The sequence below is a fragment of the Crocodylus porosus genome, unplaced genomic scaffold (assembly GCF_001723895.1).
Source record: "Crocodylus porosus isolate Cpor-Errol unplaced genomic scaffold, CroPor_comp1, whole genome shotgun sequence".
NCBI classification, from domain to species: domain Eukaryota; kingdom Metazoa; phylum Chordata; order Crocodylia; family Crocodylidae; genus Crocodylus; species Crocodylus porosus.
Genome location: NW_017728947.1, coordinates 96,746,961 through 96,768,110, shown reverse-complemented (window position 1 = coordinate 96,768,110; position 21,150 = coordinate 96,746,961). Strand labels below are relative to the sequence as shown.

The 21,150-nt window shown below is 43.8% G+C and overlaps 1 protein-coding gene across 1 annotated transcript in view; it reads right to left on the bottom strand.

Moving 5' to 3' along the window:
• WDR25 (WD repeat domain 25) overlaps positions 1-21,150 on the bottom strand; it is a 141,409-nt gene that overhangs the window by 51,033 nt on the left and 69,226 nt on the right. The window contains exon 2 of the mRNA XM_019552519.1: positions 10,392-10,539. Coding sequence (XP_019408064.1) covers positions 10,392-10,539 — 148 coding nt within the window. The remainder of the gene's footprint in view (positions 1-10,391; positions 10,540-21,150) is intronic.

Genomic DNA, 21,150 nt, shown 5'->3' with positions numbered 1-21,150 from the left:
AAAAAAAAAAAATGCTTCCCATATACATTTTTTGAACTTACTAATATTCAAGTCCCAAGCACGTGCATGTGTGTGTGTGCACACACACATACACACACGCACACACACACACTAGACACTCACCATACAGGCAATTAAGTACATTGCCAATTGTGCTATGTAGGGTTGCCAACTATCAGCAAATTTACTGTCAGTAAAAAAAAATCAAGCCAAAATGGATGCAAGCAAAGTCAGTAAAAATCTTTAGCTATCAGTAAAAGCAACAAAGCAGCCACAGACTGACTGCAGCTCTGAAAGGGCACAGCAGTGCTCCCTGGTGTCTGAGTGGGAGTGCAGCACCCTGCAGGAGTATTCTCTCAAGCTAAGTCCAGTCAAAAAGCCCAAGGCTGAATAAATTCAGTCTTCACAGGTTAGTGTAAACTGTGTGGATTGAACCAGTTAGCAAGTGAACAGACATTCACTTTTGATTCCGGAAATGAAACTATATGCTTGCAGCGGCCCAGGCCAAAGCTGGGGGATGCTACAGCACACCTCCCTCCTCAGCTGAAGCAGACAGCTCCGGCCAAGGCTAGCCTGCCAACCCTGTAAAGCATTCTGGGATGCTGAGGGCCTGTGAGTTAACTTGAGTCTGGAGGGGATATGGGACAGAAATTCAATAAACCGATTTAACCTAAATTAGTTAAGATTGATACTACATCCATGCAGGTTTATCTTAAACTAGTTTTGGCCATTTTAAAAGCAGTGCATGTGAACTGAACTTCTGCTGTGTTACAGATTTGAACACAGGTTTCCAATCACTTAATTTTTATGTAATTTTTGTCCCTAGCCTCAGCCACACTTCTGCATCCCAGGATTTCTGTAATATTGCTGGGGTACAGGTAAGCTTCTCTGGAAGTCTGTGATGGGATCGGATGGGATGGCAAGACCAGTGGGGGTAAGGCTGGGGGGTTTGATGGGGGGACAGAATGATGCAGGGTGAAGTGGGGGCATCAGGGTGTGGTGGTGAATAGGGGGTCTCTGGTGGGGGGATGCAGTCATTGGTGCAGTCAAGCCAACCCAAGAAAAAATTTTACTACTAAAAATTTACTATTACATTTTTTAAAAACTTTTTGCTGACAGCCAGACTTTTCTATTTCTCTTTAACTTTTTGTTATGGTTGATGTTAAACTTTTAAATTTGAAGCCAATCCTTCCAATTGGGGCTTTCCAGTGGGGTAGGGCCTGGAAGAATAGTTATATTTACATTATGTAAAACATATATCAGTAAAAAATATGTCAGTAAAAAGCTTACAGGTTTTCAGTAAAAATCTTGGGTTGGCAAACTAGTGCCATGAGTAGTCCCACAGAAATCAGCAGGACTGCCCACATAAATAATGTTAGATTCCTATCTAAGCACTTTTTGAGTCAGGCCTGTTTGTTGCAGTATCCAACAATGATAATTTGAAATGAAACCATATTAAACAAACAATATGATAAAGTCAGAATAGAGGTCAGAATTATGCAGAACAGGTCAGAATAATGTATCAGACCTTTTTTAGAAAGACTTGAATTTTAAAAAATTAAATAAAAGCCATTATTTTAATCACATTAAAGTACAAGGAATGATTTCTATCCTAATCTCCTTCTTATCTCAGTTAACTGAACCCTTTTATCCCAATGGTTTTATTGTGAAATTGTTATATACGCAAAACTAACATTAAATACCACAGGAAGTTTTGCCCCTATAAACACTGTATGATCACATCTAAATAAACACATACCCTTCATTCCCACTTCCAGAAATAATCCCCATAATCCTAACAGTGCTGACTGGAAGACAGTACATTTTGAAATTTGACAGAAAGGAAGAAAAAGGGGAAAGGACACACCCTCCCTCCAGGATAGCCATTATCCCAACAGTCACCTGGAATGTAGCATGCTCAAGTTCAAGTCCCTTCTCTGACTCAGGTAGAACAAAATCTCTCTTAGAACTCCTTCATGAAAAATTTAGACATAAGAAATCTTCTCAACAAAGATTTCATTAACTTTCTGTTACAAAAATTGGTTAGATTAATTGATACTTTCCTACACACTTGCAAGTCCTTCCAGCACTTCCTAACATCATGCGTTTGATCACCTTCCAATGCATTATGAATTTGACCCAAGTTGTAGCTGGTGTAATAAGCTTTGAAAGTAGCAATCACACCCTGGTTGAGACGCTAAATGAGGGAAGTTGTGTTCGGCAGTAGGAAAACCACTTCCATATCAGGGTGAGCAAATTGCAGACTTTGTGGGTGGCCTGGCGCATTGTCCAAGATGAGCAGCATTTTGAAGGGCAGCTCTTTGGAGTCTAGGTATTTTTCTACCTCTCGGATGAAACAGTTGTGGAACCAGTCCAAAAATAAATCAGCTGTGACCCAGGTGCTCCTGTTAGACCACCAAAAAAACAGCAAGCTGTGCTTATTCTTGCCCTTTAGTGGCCTGGGGTTCAATGCATGGTACAGCAACATAGGTTTCACTATGCAGTCACCCACGGCATTAGTGCAGAGGAAAAATGTTAGCCTGTCCTTGGCTACCTTGAAGTCTGAAGCCTTCTTCTCCTCCTTGGAAAAGTATGTTCTTGTCGACAACCTTTTCTAAAACAAGATAGTTTCGCCCGCGTTGAAAACCTGTTCGGGCTTGTAACCCTTTTCGTCAATGATTTTAAGAAGCTGTAGGGGACAATCCTGCGCTGCTTCACGGTCTGCCATCAACTTCACATTATGTAGGCTGTTCCTCTTTTTAAATTTCTCAAACCACCCCTTACTTGCAGTGAAAGAAATTGCACTGCCATCACTACCCCCCTCATCACCTGATGCTTGTGCAAAATACTTCCATAAGCTCAAAGCCTTTTCGCGAATCACAGGGCCATCCATGGGTGCTCGTTTCTGTGCCATATCTTCAATCCAAATGCTTAATGCTTTTTCCATTTTCTCCATTATGGGATTACGACTCACACATGACACTTTCGCACTAGATGGAGCACTTGCAGCAATGCTATCCCTTACGTTTTTCTCTTTTTTCTTAATGTATCACACAGCGTACTCGTTAATGCCGTACATGCTACCTACCAAGGCTTCACTAAGTCCACGTGCAAGCTTATCCAATAATTCAACTTTCTTGCTTACAGTCATCACTTTTTTTTCCCTTTTAGCCTCTCGCCCACTCGCTGCACTATCATTTGCTTTTCTTTTAGGTGCCAAGATTAAGGGCATGCACGGCAACAAAGTGTGATTACGCTGCATGGGGAGACAGTGCAGCGCACTGTGACAATTTGAATCTGCGAATCACGAGTCCGCAAATAGTGAGGGTTTCCTGTAATCTCTTGCCTGACTTCCAATATATGATGCATCATATTTTGCATTTATTTTATATAGTTCTGTGATTTTCTTCTCAAGAGCTCATATTGCTCGTCTTAAATTAGAATGCATTATTTAACAGAATGTATTCCTTCCTTGTCCTTCCTACTTTTTTCTGCTGCTCACTACTTCCCTTCTGCATATCTTGGGACTTCCCCAAATGCACCTTCCAAAACCACTCTGTTAAGTTTAATAGCAAGCACTTAGATCGGGGTCAGCAACCCCCAGCACGTGTGCCGAGCATGGTATGCGAGGCCATTTTGCTCAGCACGCTACCACCAGCCCCGGGTAGCTGCTGCCAAACACAGAGCCCAGGCTGCTCCCAGGAGGCAGCTGGGAAGCTGCAAGCAGCCTGGGCTCCGTGGATGGCAGCAGCTACCCAGAGCCAGGGCTGGGTGCAGCAGGCTGGCATCAGCTCTGGACTGGTGTGTGTGCATGCATGCCTTGGAGCAGGTGGTGGCCTGAGGCAGTGCAACCCTGGTCTCTGCCCCACTGCCGGCACAGAGCTGATGACTGGCCTCCGGAGCCTGGCGCAGCTGTTTGTAGCCAGCCTGGGCTCTGGGCAGCTGCAGCAAGCAGGCTGCAAACAGCTGTGCCAGGCTCCACAACTCCGGCATCAGCTCCATGCTGGTGGTGACTGCACGCTCACCTCAAAGTGGACAGCGGGGATAGGACCTGGCCCTGTGGCACTGCAGCACTCCCGCTGTCTGCTCTGAGGTGCACACACCAGTCGCCACCAGCATGGAGCTAATGCTGAAACTGCCTAGAGCCCAGGCTGGCTACAAAGAGCTGCGCCGGGCTCCAGAGCCCCGCCATCACCTCTGTGCCGGCAGCAGGAGAGAGACCAAGGTTGCACTGCCTCAGGCCCCCCCACCGCCCGCTCCAAGGTATGTGTACACACACCAGTACAGAGCTGATGCTGGAGCCTGGCACCACTGTTTGCATCCTGCCTGCTGCAGTGGCCCAGAGCCCAGGTGGGCTTCAAGCAGCTGCTCCGGGATCTGGAGCAGGGGAGCTCTGTGCATGGGAGAGGCCAGGGTTGTGCCGCTTCAGGCCCCTCCACCCCCACTGTCTGCTTGGAAGAATGTGTGCAACTGTTTGCAGACTCCCAGATGCATCCAGCCCCATCTCTGGGTAGCTGCTGCCAGCTACGCAGCCCAGGCTGCTTGCAGCAGGGCTTGCAGCTGAGCCCGCCTGATTCCCACCTGCTCCAAGCCCAGCACTGGCCCAGCCCCCCTACTGAGATGAGGCTGGCGCTGCCCCTTGCCAAGAGTGCCACACCTTTGCAGGCTCAGCTGCGTGGAGTGAGTGGATGGTTGGGCTGATGGGCAGGCTCTGGGCTGGAGCCTCTGCTGGTCGCACTACAGCCCGGGGGCTGGCTTCCCAGGGAAGCACCAGGGCTCTGGCAGGCCCAGGGCATTGTTGGGTCAGACTTTGTCTGGTGGCCCAGCAGCCCAGCTCTGTGCACCCATGCATCTGGTTCTGCGTGTTTGTCTGCCTCTTGTTCTATGTGTCTGTGCATGCACACATATGTCTGGTTCTGGTTGTGCGTATGCATATGTGTCTGCTCCTTTGGGCAGGGAAATAAGCTGAAGAGCCTGTTCCCTGCCCAACTTCGTGATCACAGATCTGGGCAGGGAACTGGTACCCGAGCCGATGCCAGCAGGTAGCTCCTACGTCTTCCTGTTTCACAATAGGGAAGCTGGAGCTGGGAGATCTCTCAGCACCAGCTCTCTGGTCACAACTCATTTAAAGTGACATTATTATACACTATAGCACCATTTGCATGAAATTAATATATTTAAAGGATTTAACAGTTAGTTCAACCTGGGCAAGGAATGTAATTAAAACAGAAGTCCAAAAGTCCCCTTTGTGAAGGAATATGTGTACTTCTGAAGTTAATCACAGAAGAAATCATCTTAGCAATGATGAAGAGTAGGGAAGGATGAATGATTCTGTGAATTAATGTAAATCAGTCTCATAGCTGGCTTCAGGTTTTTCAAATGGAAATGAGGCTTTTTATATCAACCTAATTTGAATTCCAGAAGCAAAATATTTGTTCTTTCTTTGAAAGAATTACTGAAATGAATGACAAAGACAGGGCAACTGTACAAGTTGCAAGAAAAACAGAAGTTTTAGATGGGGTATGCAGGGAAGGGTCATGCTCCCTGTATTATTATAAAGGTTTGTTTTTCTAATATTCTTGGGCTTTGATTTCAGAGGTACTGGATATCAACACAAAAACCAGTACTGCCCTCTTCGTAAAATGAGGATTGAGGAATCTCCGGTATCTTAATTGATTAGAAATACACAGTTTATATTTTAACATAGTTGCATCATCAGCCAATTAGCAACATAAAACAGTCAACTTGAAAACCAGTAATGAAAAGGCCATTTACAAGACTGCATTTAATGAACTCAAAACCAGATAAACTGCCACTGAGACTGCTGTCAGGGTCTTAAACACTAGCAATATTTTATTATTAAAATTAGCCAGAGAGGAAAGAAAATACTAAAAATAATTAATCCAAGGAAGAGTTCTTTGAAATGTTGATTCATGTTAGTTCTGTAAGTCAAGCAAGTAGAAGATATGAACTATTAATACCTTATTTACTCAAATACAAGATGACCCTTAATATTAAAAAAACTCCAGTAATTAGATTCTATATCTGGAAAATTTATAAATGTGTTACAATTTTCTAAATATAGAATTAATGCCTTGATTTTTTCCCCTTCCCACTCCTACAACAGGCAAAATAAATCTGGAGGGTCAGGTAGCTCCTTTGCCCTCTGCTTGCCCTCCCAACTTCTTTTCCCTGCAGCCCCTTCCCCCGCTCCTTACTGTCAGACTCTGCTCTCCCTGAACACATGGAAGTGAGAAGCAAATTTGAAAACACTGACATAGAAATCAACATACCTATAGTAACTTGCATATATGGAAATGATTACAGGTACCCATAGCCAGGGGTCATCCAGAATTAATACATGATGCCTCTTTTGAAACTGCTGCAAGTTCTAGCAGAGGTACTCTATAAACACACCATAAAGCAGCACTTCTATTTATATCCAGTGCAAACGTGTATTTTTTTTTATTTTGTGTCTCAGGCCAAATTAGCCAAATCAGTTCCAAATTCTATTGACTGAGCAGAGCTCAATCATTCAAACCTGTGTGGTGCTACCACCAGCAAGTATCCTCACTCCCAGACTCTTCAGCCCAGGGCATCAGAGACACCCAAATCCATAGCAGTCATCCTAGGTGCAGGCCCAAAGCCCAGAGGCTTTGGAGTTCAGTGCCCCCAGGTCATGCTTATTCTTAGCCAAAAGACCAAAGGAGCAAGCTAGGGAGAAATCCCCCATCCCCATAAAAAAGATGCTTTAACCAAGTTCTTCCGCTTGGGAAGCTATAGTAGACTCTCATGGGAAGGGACCCGCCCACAGTGCATTGGACAAGTCTCCACCCTTAGCTACACAATGCCATTCATTGGGTATTAGAATAAAAAAAGTTGAGTTATGCATGATACTAGTCCAAAGCCAAAAGGCTCATACTTTACCACATACTTCACTGGGCTGGGCCCCAACAGAGACAACAGTATTTCAAGCCATGATAACCCCAAAGCTCAGCACTGGTCAGTATGCAAGTATACTCCAGATTACACCCCCCCCACAAATGATCCAGGTGTTAATTAGTCCCCACTCATGACTGGAACCTGGTATTCTTATCATGAGTCCTGGGATCCTAAATTTAGGTACAGATGAGGCGCAGGGCAACCTGATCTGGCTCCAACTCATGAAGAATGGGACCACACTAATCATATGTGAGAGGCTGAGAGAGAGGGGTGACAAAGACTCTGGGTAAGCTCTTTGTGGAATGGTTGCCAGACATTTAAGGCTGGTTAACAAACAGGGTTCATTGTTAATAGGAAAGAAGGGTGCAGTTCACCTTTTGGAGTAAAGAAGAAGTTGCAATGTATTCAGTGTAGAGGCGCACCATGACTTGAAAGAGTTGGGACTGAGCAGCACTGAGTACAATGGGCACTATCATATAACTTATTCAGGTGGGCTGCACTAACCTATCCTTGTGGGAGGTCCCACCAACATTTTTGGGACCAGGGGAGCCTGACAAAGCTAGCTGTTTGGCTCCCAGCCTCATTACTGCACTGGAGTCTTGAACCAGCGAATGTCTGGTGTAGAGGTGCAGGAAGGATGGAAGCCCTGAAAAGCTGCCTGTCAGGGTTCCACCCCTCCACATACCTGAGCCTCACTGTTTCAAGGCTTGGTGTCTAAGGAGGTCGGGAGCTCAACGAACAGCTTTTTCAGGCTCCCACCTAGCCCCCACTGGTTGATGGTTCAAGGCTCTGGTACAGTGTGGAAGCTGGGAACAGTTTCCATGCTGTGCCAGTGTGACTCCCAGACCCTTCACCACATCAGAGCCTTGAACTGGCTCCCATGTAGTACAGGGCTGGGTGCTCCTAGTCCCTACACCACATCCAGAGCCTCAAATTGGCTCCTGGGCAATCCCAGGGCTGAGACTCAAGAATCAACTGATTTTCAGGTCTCAGCCCCAGAACAGCACCTGGAGCCTTGAACCAGCTCCTGCTCATGGCAGGAGCCAGGAACAGCTCCTGTGCCATTCTGGTGTCACTCCTGGTCCCTGCATCACACCAGAACCTTGAACTGACAAGACGCCCATGTGATGGAAGCCAGATGGGAGCCCAAAGCTGTTTACTGGCCTCCCCTTACTAGTTCAAGGCTTAGTGAGGTAAGGAGGTTGGAAGCTGACAAACAGCTTTATGGTCCTCCACCCCTGCCACACGGAAGCCATGGGGTCCCAAGGCTAAGACACAAAAATCAGCTGATTTTTAGGTCTCAGCCCTGGGACCAGGAGCTGGTTCAAGACTCCAGGGTACTATGATCTATATTTAGACCACTGTAGCATTAACTTATGATTGTTCAGAAAACTTTCTAAGTCCTATTAATGCTTGCTACGATCTAACTATAAAACCTGCTAAGGGCAATGTGTAACAAAACCAAAATTTACTTTGTGTCACACTCCCATTATAATCAGTCACTTCAGAGAAAATTAAACCTATCTGGTTCATTTAAACCTAGTTGCATACTACAACGAAAATGACAAGGAAAATATTCTGAAATAAAATTGTGTAAAAACAAGAAGGCAACTTAAAAAAGTCTCTTAAAAATGAAGGTTTAGGTACATTAATTCCACAGACCGCCACCAAAACAGATGGTTTAAAACTTATTTATACTGGCATTAAGCTTGAATACCCCAGAAATTTCAATATTTTAGATTACATGTGTTTTTATATTCTTAAGATACAGCAACCCTTTATAGCCATGATCAAATTTAAATTCACATAGCATGACAAATCTTGAGAAGTCGATTCTCAAACAGGAATCTTCTCTTTAAACATCTGTATGAACAATTCTAACATCTTTTTGGCCATGCTCCTAACTCATTGTAATAGGACTACATTCTTAATCTGCAGCTTTTCTGCTCTCTAACAAGCATCAGATCTTAGTTTGCAGAGTGCTTTTTAATTTTATAGCAGAAAAAAATATAGATGCTATTTTTAAATGACCATGCATTGCATTTATATATTTATATTATATACATGCAAAGGGAATTAAATTTTAAAACAGTTCAACTCATTTCAATGTAGATTAAATGGCAATAGTTTTTTAGAATGAATCAGGTATGGTACTTTCTTACATCCTAATCCTGCAATTCTACTTACATTGGTAAAGTCTACATCCCAGTACATCCCCATTGAACTCAATGGCCAGGTACAGACATTACACTTTTACAGGTATGAGTGATCAAAAACTGGTCTATACCCGTAACAGAACAGAAGTTCAACACACATGGACTGATCTAAAAATGGCAGAATTTGGTCAAAAACTTGCCACCCACACCAAAGGGTGAATGTGTGTTCTCTTCATTATCAATCTAAACTATGTCACTTACAGAAAACCAATAACTTAGATCAATTCTACCTTAGGCTTTTTGAATGCCTGTACCTAGTCAAAGAGGCTCTGTGAAAGTGCCTAGGTTCATCTGCATGGATACCATCACAGGACTGATGATCATGTGCTAAAAAAAAATATGGAGAGATCATCTGGGAGACTCATTAAATATGCCTTTCAATTTATTGAAGCAGCATAGGAAGTAAATGACATTTTGGAAAGCAGAGTGACAAGGTAACAACAGCCAAGTCCACTCAAATCTAGAACCCTACAAATTACTGTGTAAGAACTTCACCCAGCATTTTTACTTTTATTACAACTCTAGGACACCAATTCAGCAAAGTACCGTTTTTGTTTCATCACCTTTAAACACATGATTTAATCCTATTTAAGTCTTTTTAAGCAAAACATTTAAGCATGTACTTCCTTTAATTGCATATATAAATCTCACTGAAGTCAACCTGAAAGTTAAGCATAAGTTTACATGTGTTACTGAATAAACATGGACTCCTACCTTCATAAAGCAGGAGGAAGAGGTCTTCTACACCTAAATGTGAACAGGGGTTGAGAAACATGGTTGGGATGGTATGGAGGGTTTGCTCCTGTGGGTGATAGACAGGGAAGCAGGAGCAGCTGTGTTGTAGTGGAGTTTTCAGGTTTTAGGATGTAACTGGAGAAGTCTATTGTGGGTTGCTTGTCTCACTGTAAGCCACCCTGAGTCTTTTTGGATAGGATGAAATATAAATCTAAATTGATGTTGATATAAAAGGAGACATATTCTGATGCTGCATCACTGAGGTAACCAAGAGTCATACAATCTCCACACCACTGGGAAGCAGCAGATCAATTTATGAATTGTAACTCTGGATAACATTAACCCCATTTGTGAATATTTTAATCATTTTGGCCGGGGGGGAGGGGAATAACACTTGTATGCTTTATGGGAGAATAAAATTCTCTACCAAAGTTATCAATGAAGACTTAGGGGATATTAGCAAACAGCATTACAAATATGCTTATAAATGACATTTACCTGTTTCAACATCTGTTAAGTGAAGCATAAAATCAAAGCCTCCACTGAGAATTCTTCTTCCACATAAAGACCATTGAGCAGCTCGAACAGCACAGGAGTGACAGGAATAAGTTTTTAAACAGCGGCCTGTATCGACAGCATCCCATATCTTAAGAGGAAACAGAATAACAAATCTTAAATATGAAGAACTACAGTAATTAAATTATTAAATATGCTGAAAAAGAATTAGAATAAATTAATTGGTTTAGCTGAGAAAGCTTTAGCTAGCAAATTCATCTCTCTGAAGCTAAAAGTATGGGTTTCAAGTAATAATAAGTTCCCTTAAGTTAGAAAATGAAAATGTTTTCTTAACTAGCGAGAAAATCAAGACAATAAGTTTATATTTGGTATGTGTAAATTGCTGGAAAAGCAGAAACTATTCTAAATGGCAGACCATGTCAAATTCCCCATCATCATTTCTGTACCACCTCCCCCAACAAACCTGGCAAACAAGTTTGAGATCTTCTGTCTATGTAGGATATATCTAATCCCTTAGTCTTGCAATCTGTGACTTCAAAAAGGATGTTGCAGCTGTCATCAAAATGTACTTAACATGAAGGATATTACTGATCCTTGATTATCCAAACTCCTTTGGAAAGCACCTGCTGAGAAGTCATTTGCGTAACTGAAACAGTTGCAAGCTATTATATGGAACTGAAGAGCAAACATACATCATAGTACTAAATAATGCTTAAAAAGAACAGTATGAAAAACTGGTTTTGGTTAGTTACAGCAGGGCTTTCCAGCCTTTTGTTTTCTTTTGTTTTGTTTCAAGTCAAATCAGCCAATTCAGTTCCAAATCCGTGAGAAACATTCAAGAACCATACATGGCCCTGCTACCGGAAAGCATCCTCCACCCCCACCTGGGGCTTCATATACTTCCAAATCCTTTGGTGGGCATCCTACATGCAGGCCCAAGCACAGAGGCCTGGGGTTTGGATGCCCCTGAGTTTTGCTTGCCCTCAGCCGTATGGCTGCAGGAGCAAGCTAGGTGGGAGTCTCCTATATCCATAACGTCAAGTTGTAGCCAAGTCCAATGTCTGGGTGACTGGGAGCCACAGGGCCCCGAGCTACACAGTCTTCAGGATCCATGCCATGCCATGTAAACAACCCCCCTGACCCCACCAATGGATCATACAAGCCCTTCCAACCCACCTGCACCACGGGCTCTACCAGCACAGGGTAGCATCATTCTGGAAGCATCCAGGATGCTATGGAAGCATACTGCACAAATAGATGTACTGTGCCACGCTACACAGCACCCCCTTGCTACATGCCACCCTCAGTCCCTACTGCAAGAGGCAATTCCAACTGCACTGCACCAGCACAGATGCTATGCAGATCCCCAGATCTCCCCAAGCCTGTAACTATAGGCTTCCGCAGCCCCACAAGCTACACTGCTCTGCCCCAGCCCCAGGGGTAGTAGGTACAGGCAATGGAAGCTGGAGGAAGGCAGGGAAGCCTTAGAGGTTTGGAAGCAGCAGCAAAACCAAAGCGGGGAGCAATGCAGATAAAAAAGGGTTTGGGTAGCCAAGACGCAATTGACAGAGGCAAAACTATATAATACAGACAGAAGTGGGATTTTTCTAAAGCCAGAAGAATATGCAGACCAGGCCACTACTAAGAACACTTGAAAAGCCCACCCTTACTTATTATCTTAACCTTGTAAGTCAACAGGACAAGTACAGCATTCAAGATGAAGTTTTCAATGTTTCTAGAATGTCTTAGTCTAATTCATATTATAAAAATAAAACCAATTATTTTATAAAAGGAAAGGTAATTGTTAGCAGAATCAACAGAAGCATTTTAAGGTATTCCTAGCAAATGGATATAACCCAAATCATAATTAAAAAGGTTATCAAATATGCAGCTCACCTCATTAATCAAAACCACAGGCTCTATTGAAGTGCTTTTTCACCATACAACTCGACAACAGAAATTTCTGAACAATTATATGAGAAAGTAATATCTAGCAAGTTCATTTTTGTAAGATAGGAAGTTGGCTAAATACTAGTATTCATTTTTCATTAATATCCTACTTCAATAAATACTAGATTACAAAAGAACTGATGACTGCATGAGTTATTACTATCTCTGCTGTTTGAGCTTAACCAAACAATATTTCTGCCAAATTCTGCAATGGACAGGTCAGTGAACCCCAGTATTTTCACTGCCAGAGATAGCAGTGCAACTAAATCAATGTTTTAATTATTACTATTGACAGTTTTATTGTATGTGCAGTTAGAAATTTTAAAACTACTTAAAGATACTAAAGAAAACCTAAAAACTCTTGATAATTAGTTAATGATACCTAAATCTTTATCATATGAAATCTTGCTATATGCGTCAAACAAAGGCTGCTTTGTGAGCCCACCAAGGATATTCTTTTTTCTTCTGCCCTAAAAAAAAGTGCTCATTTTCTAAGCCTGGATTAATATTAATATTGTTGTTGCTGCTACTGTTATTATGCCCAAAGTGTGCTAAGCAAATTATTACATAGAAAGAATCGTTCTCGTCTCAAAGGCCTTACAATATGCAAGACTGTAGGTCCACAATCTTCCATTGTGTGCAACCAGGAAGCTCCAATGAAGTCAGTTATTAATTAATAAAATATAATTGTTATATAAAAAATTCACAGTGTAAGAAAAAAAAAACAACATATGTCAAAGCTTGGTTGAACATTTATGTCCTTGAAGTAGCATCACAGATTTCTCAAAATAGTAAGATTATCTGAAAGGGAACAGGGGAAGTAAAAAACCTCTTAATTTTTGTTCTTTCTTTTGCTAGACTGAAAAGTGTTAGTGCTATGGAAGGACTTGCTGACATTTCTACCTGTATATTGCAGACAACATGTTGTCTTAGGAGACTATTTAAAGTACCTACTAATCATGTATACACTAAATTTCTGCTTTGTAAAGCAACCAATTATTGTTAATTACTTGAGTGGTCAGTTAAGTTAAACACCCTAACAAATGTATCCTAAGTACCCTAACTATAAGCAAGGAAAATCAGAGAATAATATTAAGGAGCTTTTGGAATTAAGTTTCTACCTTGTTTAATGACTTGCATGATTATTTCCAGTTTCACTCTAACATATAAAAACCCAGAAAGGTTCATCACATCCAGGAGGGTTTTTTATATGAGAAAGCTATTGAATGAATCAAGAAAAAGTAGGTGATAAATGCTTCAGAAAGTTTTCTTACATTTTAGTGATTAAACATGAAAATACATTTCAACAAGAAGGGAAAGTAAAAGAAGTTTCAAAATCATTTAATAGCACTGGCTTAGACAGAAAATCAGTGGAAGAGAAAGAAGTGAAACACACATGATGCTGTATGTTTGCATTCATTCTGTAGAAAGGAAAAAACATTTTTTACATGTGGATGATGCTATTAGAGTAAAAAGGAAAAGTCACTACAAAATGTCACTGTATTCATCTCTAGCCCCTAGCTTCTATCAGCTCATCTCACTCAAACAGCATTTGATTTTTCCTGCTGCCTGGCTGCCATACAGGCATTAATTGCCACCCACTACCGAAACACCACACAACTCCCATGAAACCCATCCTATGGAAAGGTGGAAAATTGTGAATGACCAACTGACAGACAGGAATATATGAGAGTCAAATATTGATACCCATCTAGTTTTATGTGTGGAAAAGGAGACGGTAACCACACATGTCTGGACAAGCCTAAAGACAACTTACTGTACTACATTACCTGGGAAAGACACTTGATGTTTAAGGCTTAACATGGAGAAGCCATAAAAGCATCATAGTTGATGGTCTCTATACTGTGGTCCTACTTCCATTGAACACCACTGAGAATTGCATATTGGCAGTAAAGGAAGATGGCCAGAATGCCAGGGGAATAAGTAGTAGAGACACGCTAGTGCAAGGCGGGTAGATACCAGCTGTGCATAGGGAGGATGAGAAAATAAGGGGTTTTACCTAGCCAAATCACAGACAAACAGCTATATGAAAAAGGGTGAGATCAAACTACAGCAAAATGAATCTTAGCACTTTTGTTTTGCAAGATCTGTAACAAAGGCTTTACAAGCAATGTTTGTATGCATTAGAAATTCCATTAGTAAGGGGGTCTCCTTTCCTTCTTGCCAAACAAGCAGCCCAGCCTTGGCAAATCTCTGGAGAAGTATGTTAAAAAGACTGAGAGGGCTCAGGAGGTCTCCAATACTGATTAGGGCAGTGTTTCTTAGCCTGTGGGTTGCGAGCCAAAAGAGGGTCACAAGAATATATGAGAGAGTTGCAAACAAACTTTAAAAATGGATCAACAAAAATTTTTTAAAATGGTTTCTCCTTTAAAGGAGAAAAATGTGGGAAACCGTGCCTTTTCCCTTGCAGGCTGCTTGGGGCCCCGCCATGTCCCACACACACCCCCTGCCCTACACTGGAGGCAGGGGGCAGCAGGTCAGGAGTGGGGGCACTGAGTCAGCACTGGCCACTGATGTTTACAAAAGGGTCCTAGTACAGAAAAGGTTGAGAAGCACCAGATTAGGGGATTTAGGCTAGTAGCAGCCCACATCACAGAGGCTAGGTAATGTAAAACACAGACCAACAGTATTCAGTGCTATAACACAGGAATGAATTCCTTCCAGGTATAAAGATCAATAGCCAACTTTCCATTCCAAGTGAATGAGCATTTCTTTAACTTACTTTTCAGACAAATATGTAGCACAAAAATGCATAAACTACTATTGTTTACAGGAAGGAATCAACTGATCAGTGGCCCATTAACCAGCTGAACCCTGCCTGCCAAATTTAGCCTTTCACCAGTTCTTTAAATGACAGACAAAACCCTTTAAAAGACCCAAACAGAAATGGAATTTACTAGTCTGAAACTACCAAATTTATTCAAATCCAAAATGAGGCTTTTTCCCCATTCAACATGGGGGGAAAGAAATCTCATCTTAGGTTCAAGTACAGTCCAGGGTCCATGACTCTGGGGAGATAATACAGTGCTGGGTGGGAGAGTGCAGGGGAGACCATGTGGTGCAGGGGTAGGGAGCAGCATGGGGAGATCACGCGGTACACAAAGTACAGGGGAGATCATGAAGTGGCAGGGGATCTGCTGTGGCTCAGGCTCCAACCCTGACCTAAGGCCAGAGCCAGGGCTGCAGCTGCCAGGGTTGCTGCTTCCTGGCTGGGACTAGAGATATCATGTGTTCCCTGCCCCAGGTTGGAGCCAGAGCCAGAGCCACCACATAGGGTAACAGCAGTGGGGAGATAAGGAGTGCAAGTGGCCCACAGTGAGACACTGATAGACAAGTGGGGCAGGCACCAGGGACAGACAAGAGACAGGAGCCACCCTACCTGTCACTTGCCTATCAAAGGCACTGCAAGGGAGGGCAGGGGCCACATGACTGTCCCTCCACCACTGCTTTTGCTGCTGCTTGCCCCCTGATGCTGCCTTCTCCATCACAGCAGTGAGGGATAGGGTAAGGGGGAAGAATTTAAAATAATCCTTGATAACAGGGGACCCTAACACTGGTATTCTCCTGGATAGGGAAAGAGAAACAGAAAAACAGGGACTGGAGCAGTCAGTCTGAAAGAGAAGGACCCATGTCAGGGAGCCAGTGTCCTACCACTTTAAGAGAACGGAGCAGCAGGCGCAGAGGCTGCCCTTTAATTAAGAGATAAGAAACTCCTAAGCAGGGTGAGAAGGCAAGCTATCAGCAGGGAGAAAGGGCTCTCGGACACATAAGCCCTGCCTGAAGCTGGAAATTAGGGAGAGAGCTCCTATGACATCAGTGTACTCGGGATGAGAGGATTTCTGTTAAAGCAAAAGCACTTTTGTTTCCATTGCTGTATTGTATTGCTGTATTGTATCCAGGGAGGCAAGAAGTTTTCATTAAAGCAGCAGCTTGCTTTTATGTTAAAGTTAGACCAGCGGACTGAATGTGGCTGGAGGGGCAAGTGTGGAGGCCACAGAGGCTCACCAAGGCATAGTATCCTGCCAGGGTAGGGTGCAAGTCAGAGGCAGCCAAAGGCTGAGAGAGCCAGGGGCCATAGCCCAACGAGGGGTCAGGGACCTAGAATCTGGAGCTCATAAGCCGAGTCCTGATGTGGTGGGCCTACGTAGAGAGAGCCCAGCTAGAAAAAGAAGTGAAAGCCTGAGAAGGCCAAGACCCCAACAGGTACTTGGAGGATGCAATACAGACTGTGTATTGAGGCAAGATGACACCCAGGAATGAAAGCTGATAACATCTGCAAGCCATAAGCATGATTATGAGGGCAGCTGAAGATCCCAGTTATTGCCTCTAAAGATTGACCGGGGACTGCCTTAAAAGGTGAGGCCCACCCCATAGAGTTTGGAGCAGAGAAGCCCAGAGGATAGTGCACTAGCCAAGCATATGAAGGTCCCTTAACATGGCAGGAAAGAGGTACGAGGCAAAGTAGAAACCAGGGGTTGTGAGCAGGCAGATCCAACCACTAGTAGACCTTTGCCACCAGGTGGATTGCCTGAGCCTACCACACCCTCCAATAAATATTTTCTATACATGGAAAATTACAACAAATTTATCATTTTTATATAATATATAATCTATATATTGGAGGTTGTCTTTAATTCAAGTTCATCTTAGATTTGGGTACATACGGTAATAAAAACAGTGCTAAACATGAAGAAAGAAAAAATAAAAGAACACAAAGTAATTTTTTTCTGAAAATTTTTTCCTCCTTTAACTCTGGGATGATAGCACAAAATAGACAGCCCTGCTTATTTCCATGTTTATTCCCAACATGAGTATTTATGGCTCTAACTTACACTTTAAAGAAAAAGGTGGAAATATCTCTCTCTAGGACTGCAAAGAATCAAACCAAACTATTTCTTAAGCATTTCTTGGAAGGTGTAAATTAAACAAGGTTTAAGACCGGAAAATATTTAGTTCCTAGAATTCTTATCTTCCAACCTAAAACATTAATTGGCCCATAAATACTTCTTTTCTTATCTAATATACCTACATGATTTACACTAGCTGAGTTCAAAAGATCATTAGCACTTTGGGCAGGGGTGGCAGTTGTTTTTGCTTGTTTGTTTTTTTTAACCTACCTAACAGTTTTGGGAAGTTTGATCAAAAGTTACATCCTAAAAATGCATACTCCATATCAGGTTATACAATGCACTAAAAATATGCTTACAACTAAGGTTATAAAGCACATAATTTAATAACATTTTGATTGTTTAAGTAAGTTATCAACACAACCATAAAAAAGACACTCCACAGCACCCATTTCTAGGGGAAAGAGAGATAAAACAACCTTGGATCGTATTTTAAACATCCACTCCACGTACCCAGAAAAAAAAATGGTTTTTAGATACTACAACAGGAGCAGGCAAAATACAGCTCGTGGGCTAGATCCAGCCTGCCAGGCGATTTCATCTGGCCTGCAGGCAGGCACTCACCAATTAATTGTATCCGGTGTAACCCACAGCTGCCCCGCTGCACTTTGCATGGAGCGGAGCCCTGCCCACTCTCACCAGGGCAGCATGCTATGCTCCCACCCACACCCATGGAAGGACACTGGCCCCAGCCAGCATGCACTGCTTCCGAGCTGGGCTGCTGCTGCAGCCATCTGCGGAACTGCTGAGCTCTCCCTGCCTCCAGTGGCTCCTCCTTCTGTCCCTGCTGCAGCACTCTGGGCAGGAGGAGGGAAGCAGCAGCAGGTAAGCTGGGCAGAAGTGGGGCCGGGGCAAGGTGGTAGGATCATGGATCCTGGGTTGGCAAAAGCACGGGGCTCCACACAGCTCATGTGCAGTTATCAGGACTCAGCTGGAGCCACGTGCTGCCAAAGGGAACTCCATATAATGGAGCTGGCAGATTTGCCCCACTCCCTGCCGCCACACGCAACTCCCAGGACCCAGGTGGCGAGGAGCCCCACGTGATGCAGCAGGGTTGACTCATCACCGCTCCCAGGGAGTGTGGCCAGTAGGGCTGTACAAAATTTCGCTAGCTGTTTTGTTTCGACGCTGTTTCGACTCGTTTCGAGCTTGAAACTGTGAAATCAAAATGAAACGAAGGACTTCTAAACAGCCTCAAAACAAAATGAGGGCAGTCAAAACGTTTCAGAACAATTCAAGTTTCAAAGCTGAAGCTGAGCTTGCCTGAAAGGAACCAGAAAATAAGAAGAAGAGGGAGGGGGAAGAGGGGGAAGGACTGCTCTAATACTGACTGTGTATCTGGCCAGTGACTGTGATCCTTCCCTGAGGTCCCTTCCAATCCCAGTGCTCTGTGGGAGGGATGGAAAAACAGCATAGAAGGCAGCATTATTTGAGTTGGTCTGCTTTCTGCCTTAGGCTCAGTTACCGAGCTATCTTTCAGAAGCTCAGCAGCGTTAGACAACAAAGGCTACTACCACTGACTTCCTACTTGCTAGCCTAGCAAGTGGGATTCTGCAATATCTTTCACTTTCTTTCTATACCCTTTTATTTTATTATTATATTCATTGATTGATTCCTTTCAATTTATTCCTCCCCCAAAACTCTTTTTGTTTAGTCTATTTTAATTCTTTTCAAATCTGTGTTTTCTCTCAGTGTGCATTCCATTCACTGTGCAGGGAAGCACTGCATAATTTTATTGCATATTATAATATAGAATTTATATAGGAAGACACACATATACTTTTTTATTTATTGTATTGCATATTATAATATTATATAGGAAGGCATATATATACATTTATATTTTTTTATTTATTACCTAAATACTTGTATACAAACATACATATATTACATAAATACACATACATACAATTATCTTAATATCTACATATATTGCATAAATCAGATAGATAACATTACAGAAGAAGAGAGAGATTTTCCAGCAGACCACAGCAAAGACAAGCCACTATGAAACACACCATGAAGCATGCTGGAAAGGCAGCTGGCAAGCCTTCAGGGAGGGGCGGAAGAGGGGGTAAAGAGAGAGGTGTAAGTTACCCCCGCCCCCAAACTGAGACACAACCTCTTTGCTACATCAAGCAGAGATGAGGCTTCCACTAGTATGGGCAGCAAAGGAGAGGGGAGTAGCGCCAGTGCCACTGTCTGTGCCTAAGTCTGCGTCCCCTCCAAAAGCACCAGCCATAACCCCACCCACCACCACCAGCATGATAACAAGCAGCAGTACCAACACGACAGTTTCCTCCACCCCCATCTCACTTCCTATCCTGAGCCTTCCAGTGGCAGAGAAAGAGCTGGATCTGAGTGCCCTAGCAAGGAAAATTCTAGGGAAGGAGGGGGAAAATCAGCTGCACTTTAAGTTTCCCCTAGAGACAAGTCTCCTTTCCCAGAAGGCACTTCAGAGGAGGCTGAAGTAGAGGCTGCAGAAGCAAGTGGCTCAGCTGAGTCTGCTCCTCCTCTTGCTGTGCCTCTGCCTGCTGAGGAGGGGGAAATTGCAGCATCTACACATGCAGTGGCACCCCAGAAGCAAGCGGGTAGTGTGGTCTGGGATCACCGTGAGTTGGCAGATGATCCCACATATGCTATCTGCCTGCATTACCGAGCCAAAACCCTTGGGGCAAGGGAACAAAACACATGAGTACCACAGGGATGCTGATGCATTTCCGCAGGAACCACCCCCTTGCCCTGGCTCCTCTTCAACCTGGCACCAGCAGGAGCGTGCCCAAAGGGAAGTCCCCCTCTCACTCCAAAGCCCCTGTCCCCCCCAAGCAGAGGCAGCCACCCTAGAACAGTGGGGCAAAAGCAGACAGAAAGGAGGGCACACTGCAAGGGCAAGCAAGATTACCCAGAGCACTGGGGAGATGCTTGCTGTGGACAGCCATCCCTTCTCCTTAGTTGAGCAGCCATGGTTCAGGGGCTCATGACCCCACCCTACCAAGTGCCTGCACGCATCACCTTCAGCAGGATGGTGATGCCCTCCCTGTATCAGGCATGCAGGGAGTACTTGAGGGAATAGCTAGGCAAGGCAGGTCTGCAGGTGGCCTTACACTTCACCTCGTACATCTGGAGCAGCCGGAGTGGAGATCATATCTACCTCTCCCCCGCAACAGGGTACTGGTGTGACTAGTCAGGCCGTCAGTGGGCTTTCCTTCAAGCTGAGATGATGGACGAGTCCCACACGGCAACAGAGATCATGGGTGCCATGAACTACTTGGTGCAGGGGCGGCTTGTTGGGCAGGGCGAGCTCAGCCACGGATTCATGGTCACCAACAGTGGGGCCAATATAGTCAAGGCAGTCCATAATACCAACCTTATTGGCATCTGCTGTGTGGCACACAAGTTCCACCTCATTGTCAGGGACACCTTTGAGGGAGACAGGGATGCTGGTGATGGTGCCAGCACCACCAGCAAGCTCATTTCCAAATGCAGGAAGGTAGCAGGCTACTTCCACTGGAGCATCAATGGGGGAAAAACGCTGTAGGACAAACGAGCAGAGCTGAACATCCCACAGCACAAAATCATGCAGGATGTGGAGACTCAGTGGAACTGATGCTCAAGAGGCTGGTGGAGCAACAGAAGGCCATCCATGAGATGGCCTTGCTCAAGGAGATTGTAGTGACACCCCACTGCACCTGCTTGGATCCTAGTTTGGTGGAACAGCTGGTGTTCCTTGTCAAAGATCAAAGTCTTTGATTTCAGATGCTGATGGCAAAAGGTCAGATGGTAAAGGGTCAGAAGCTAACACAACAAACTCTGTGGTTGTAATTTATCCCTCTGTATTAACAGTGCTGCATATACACACCCCT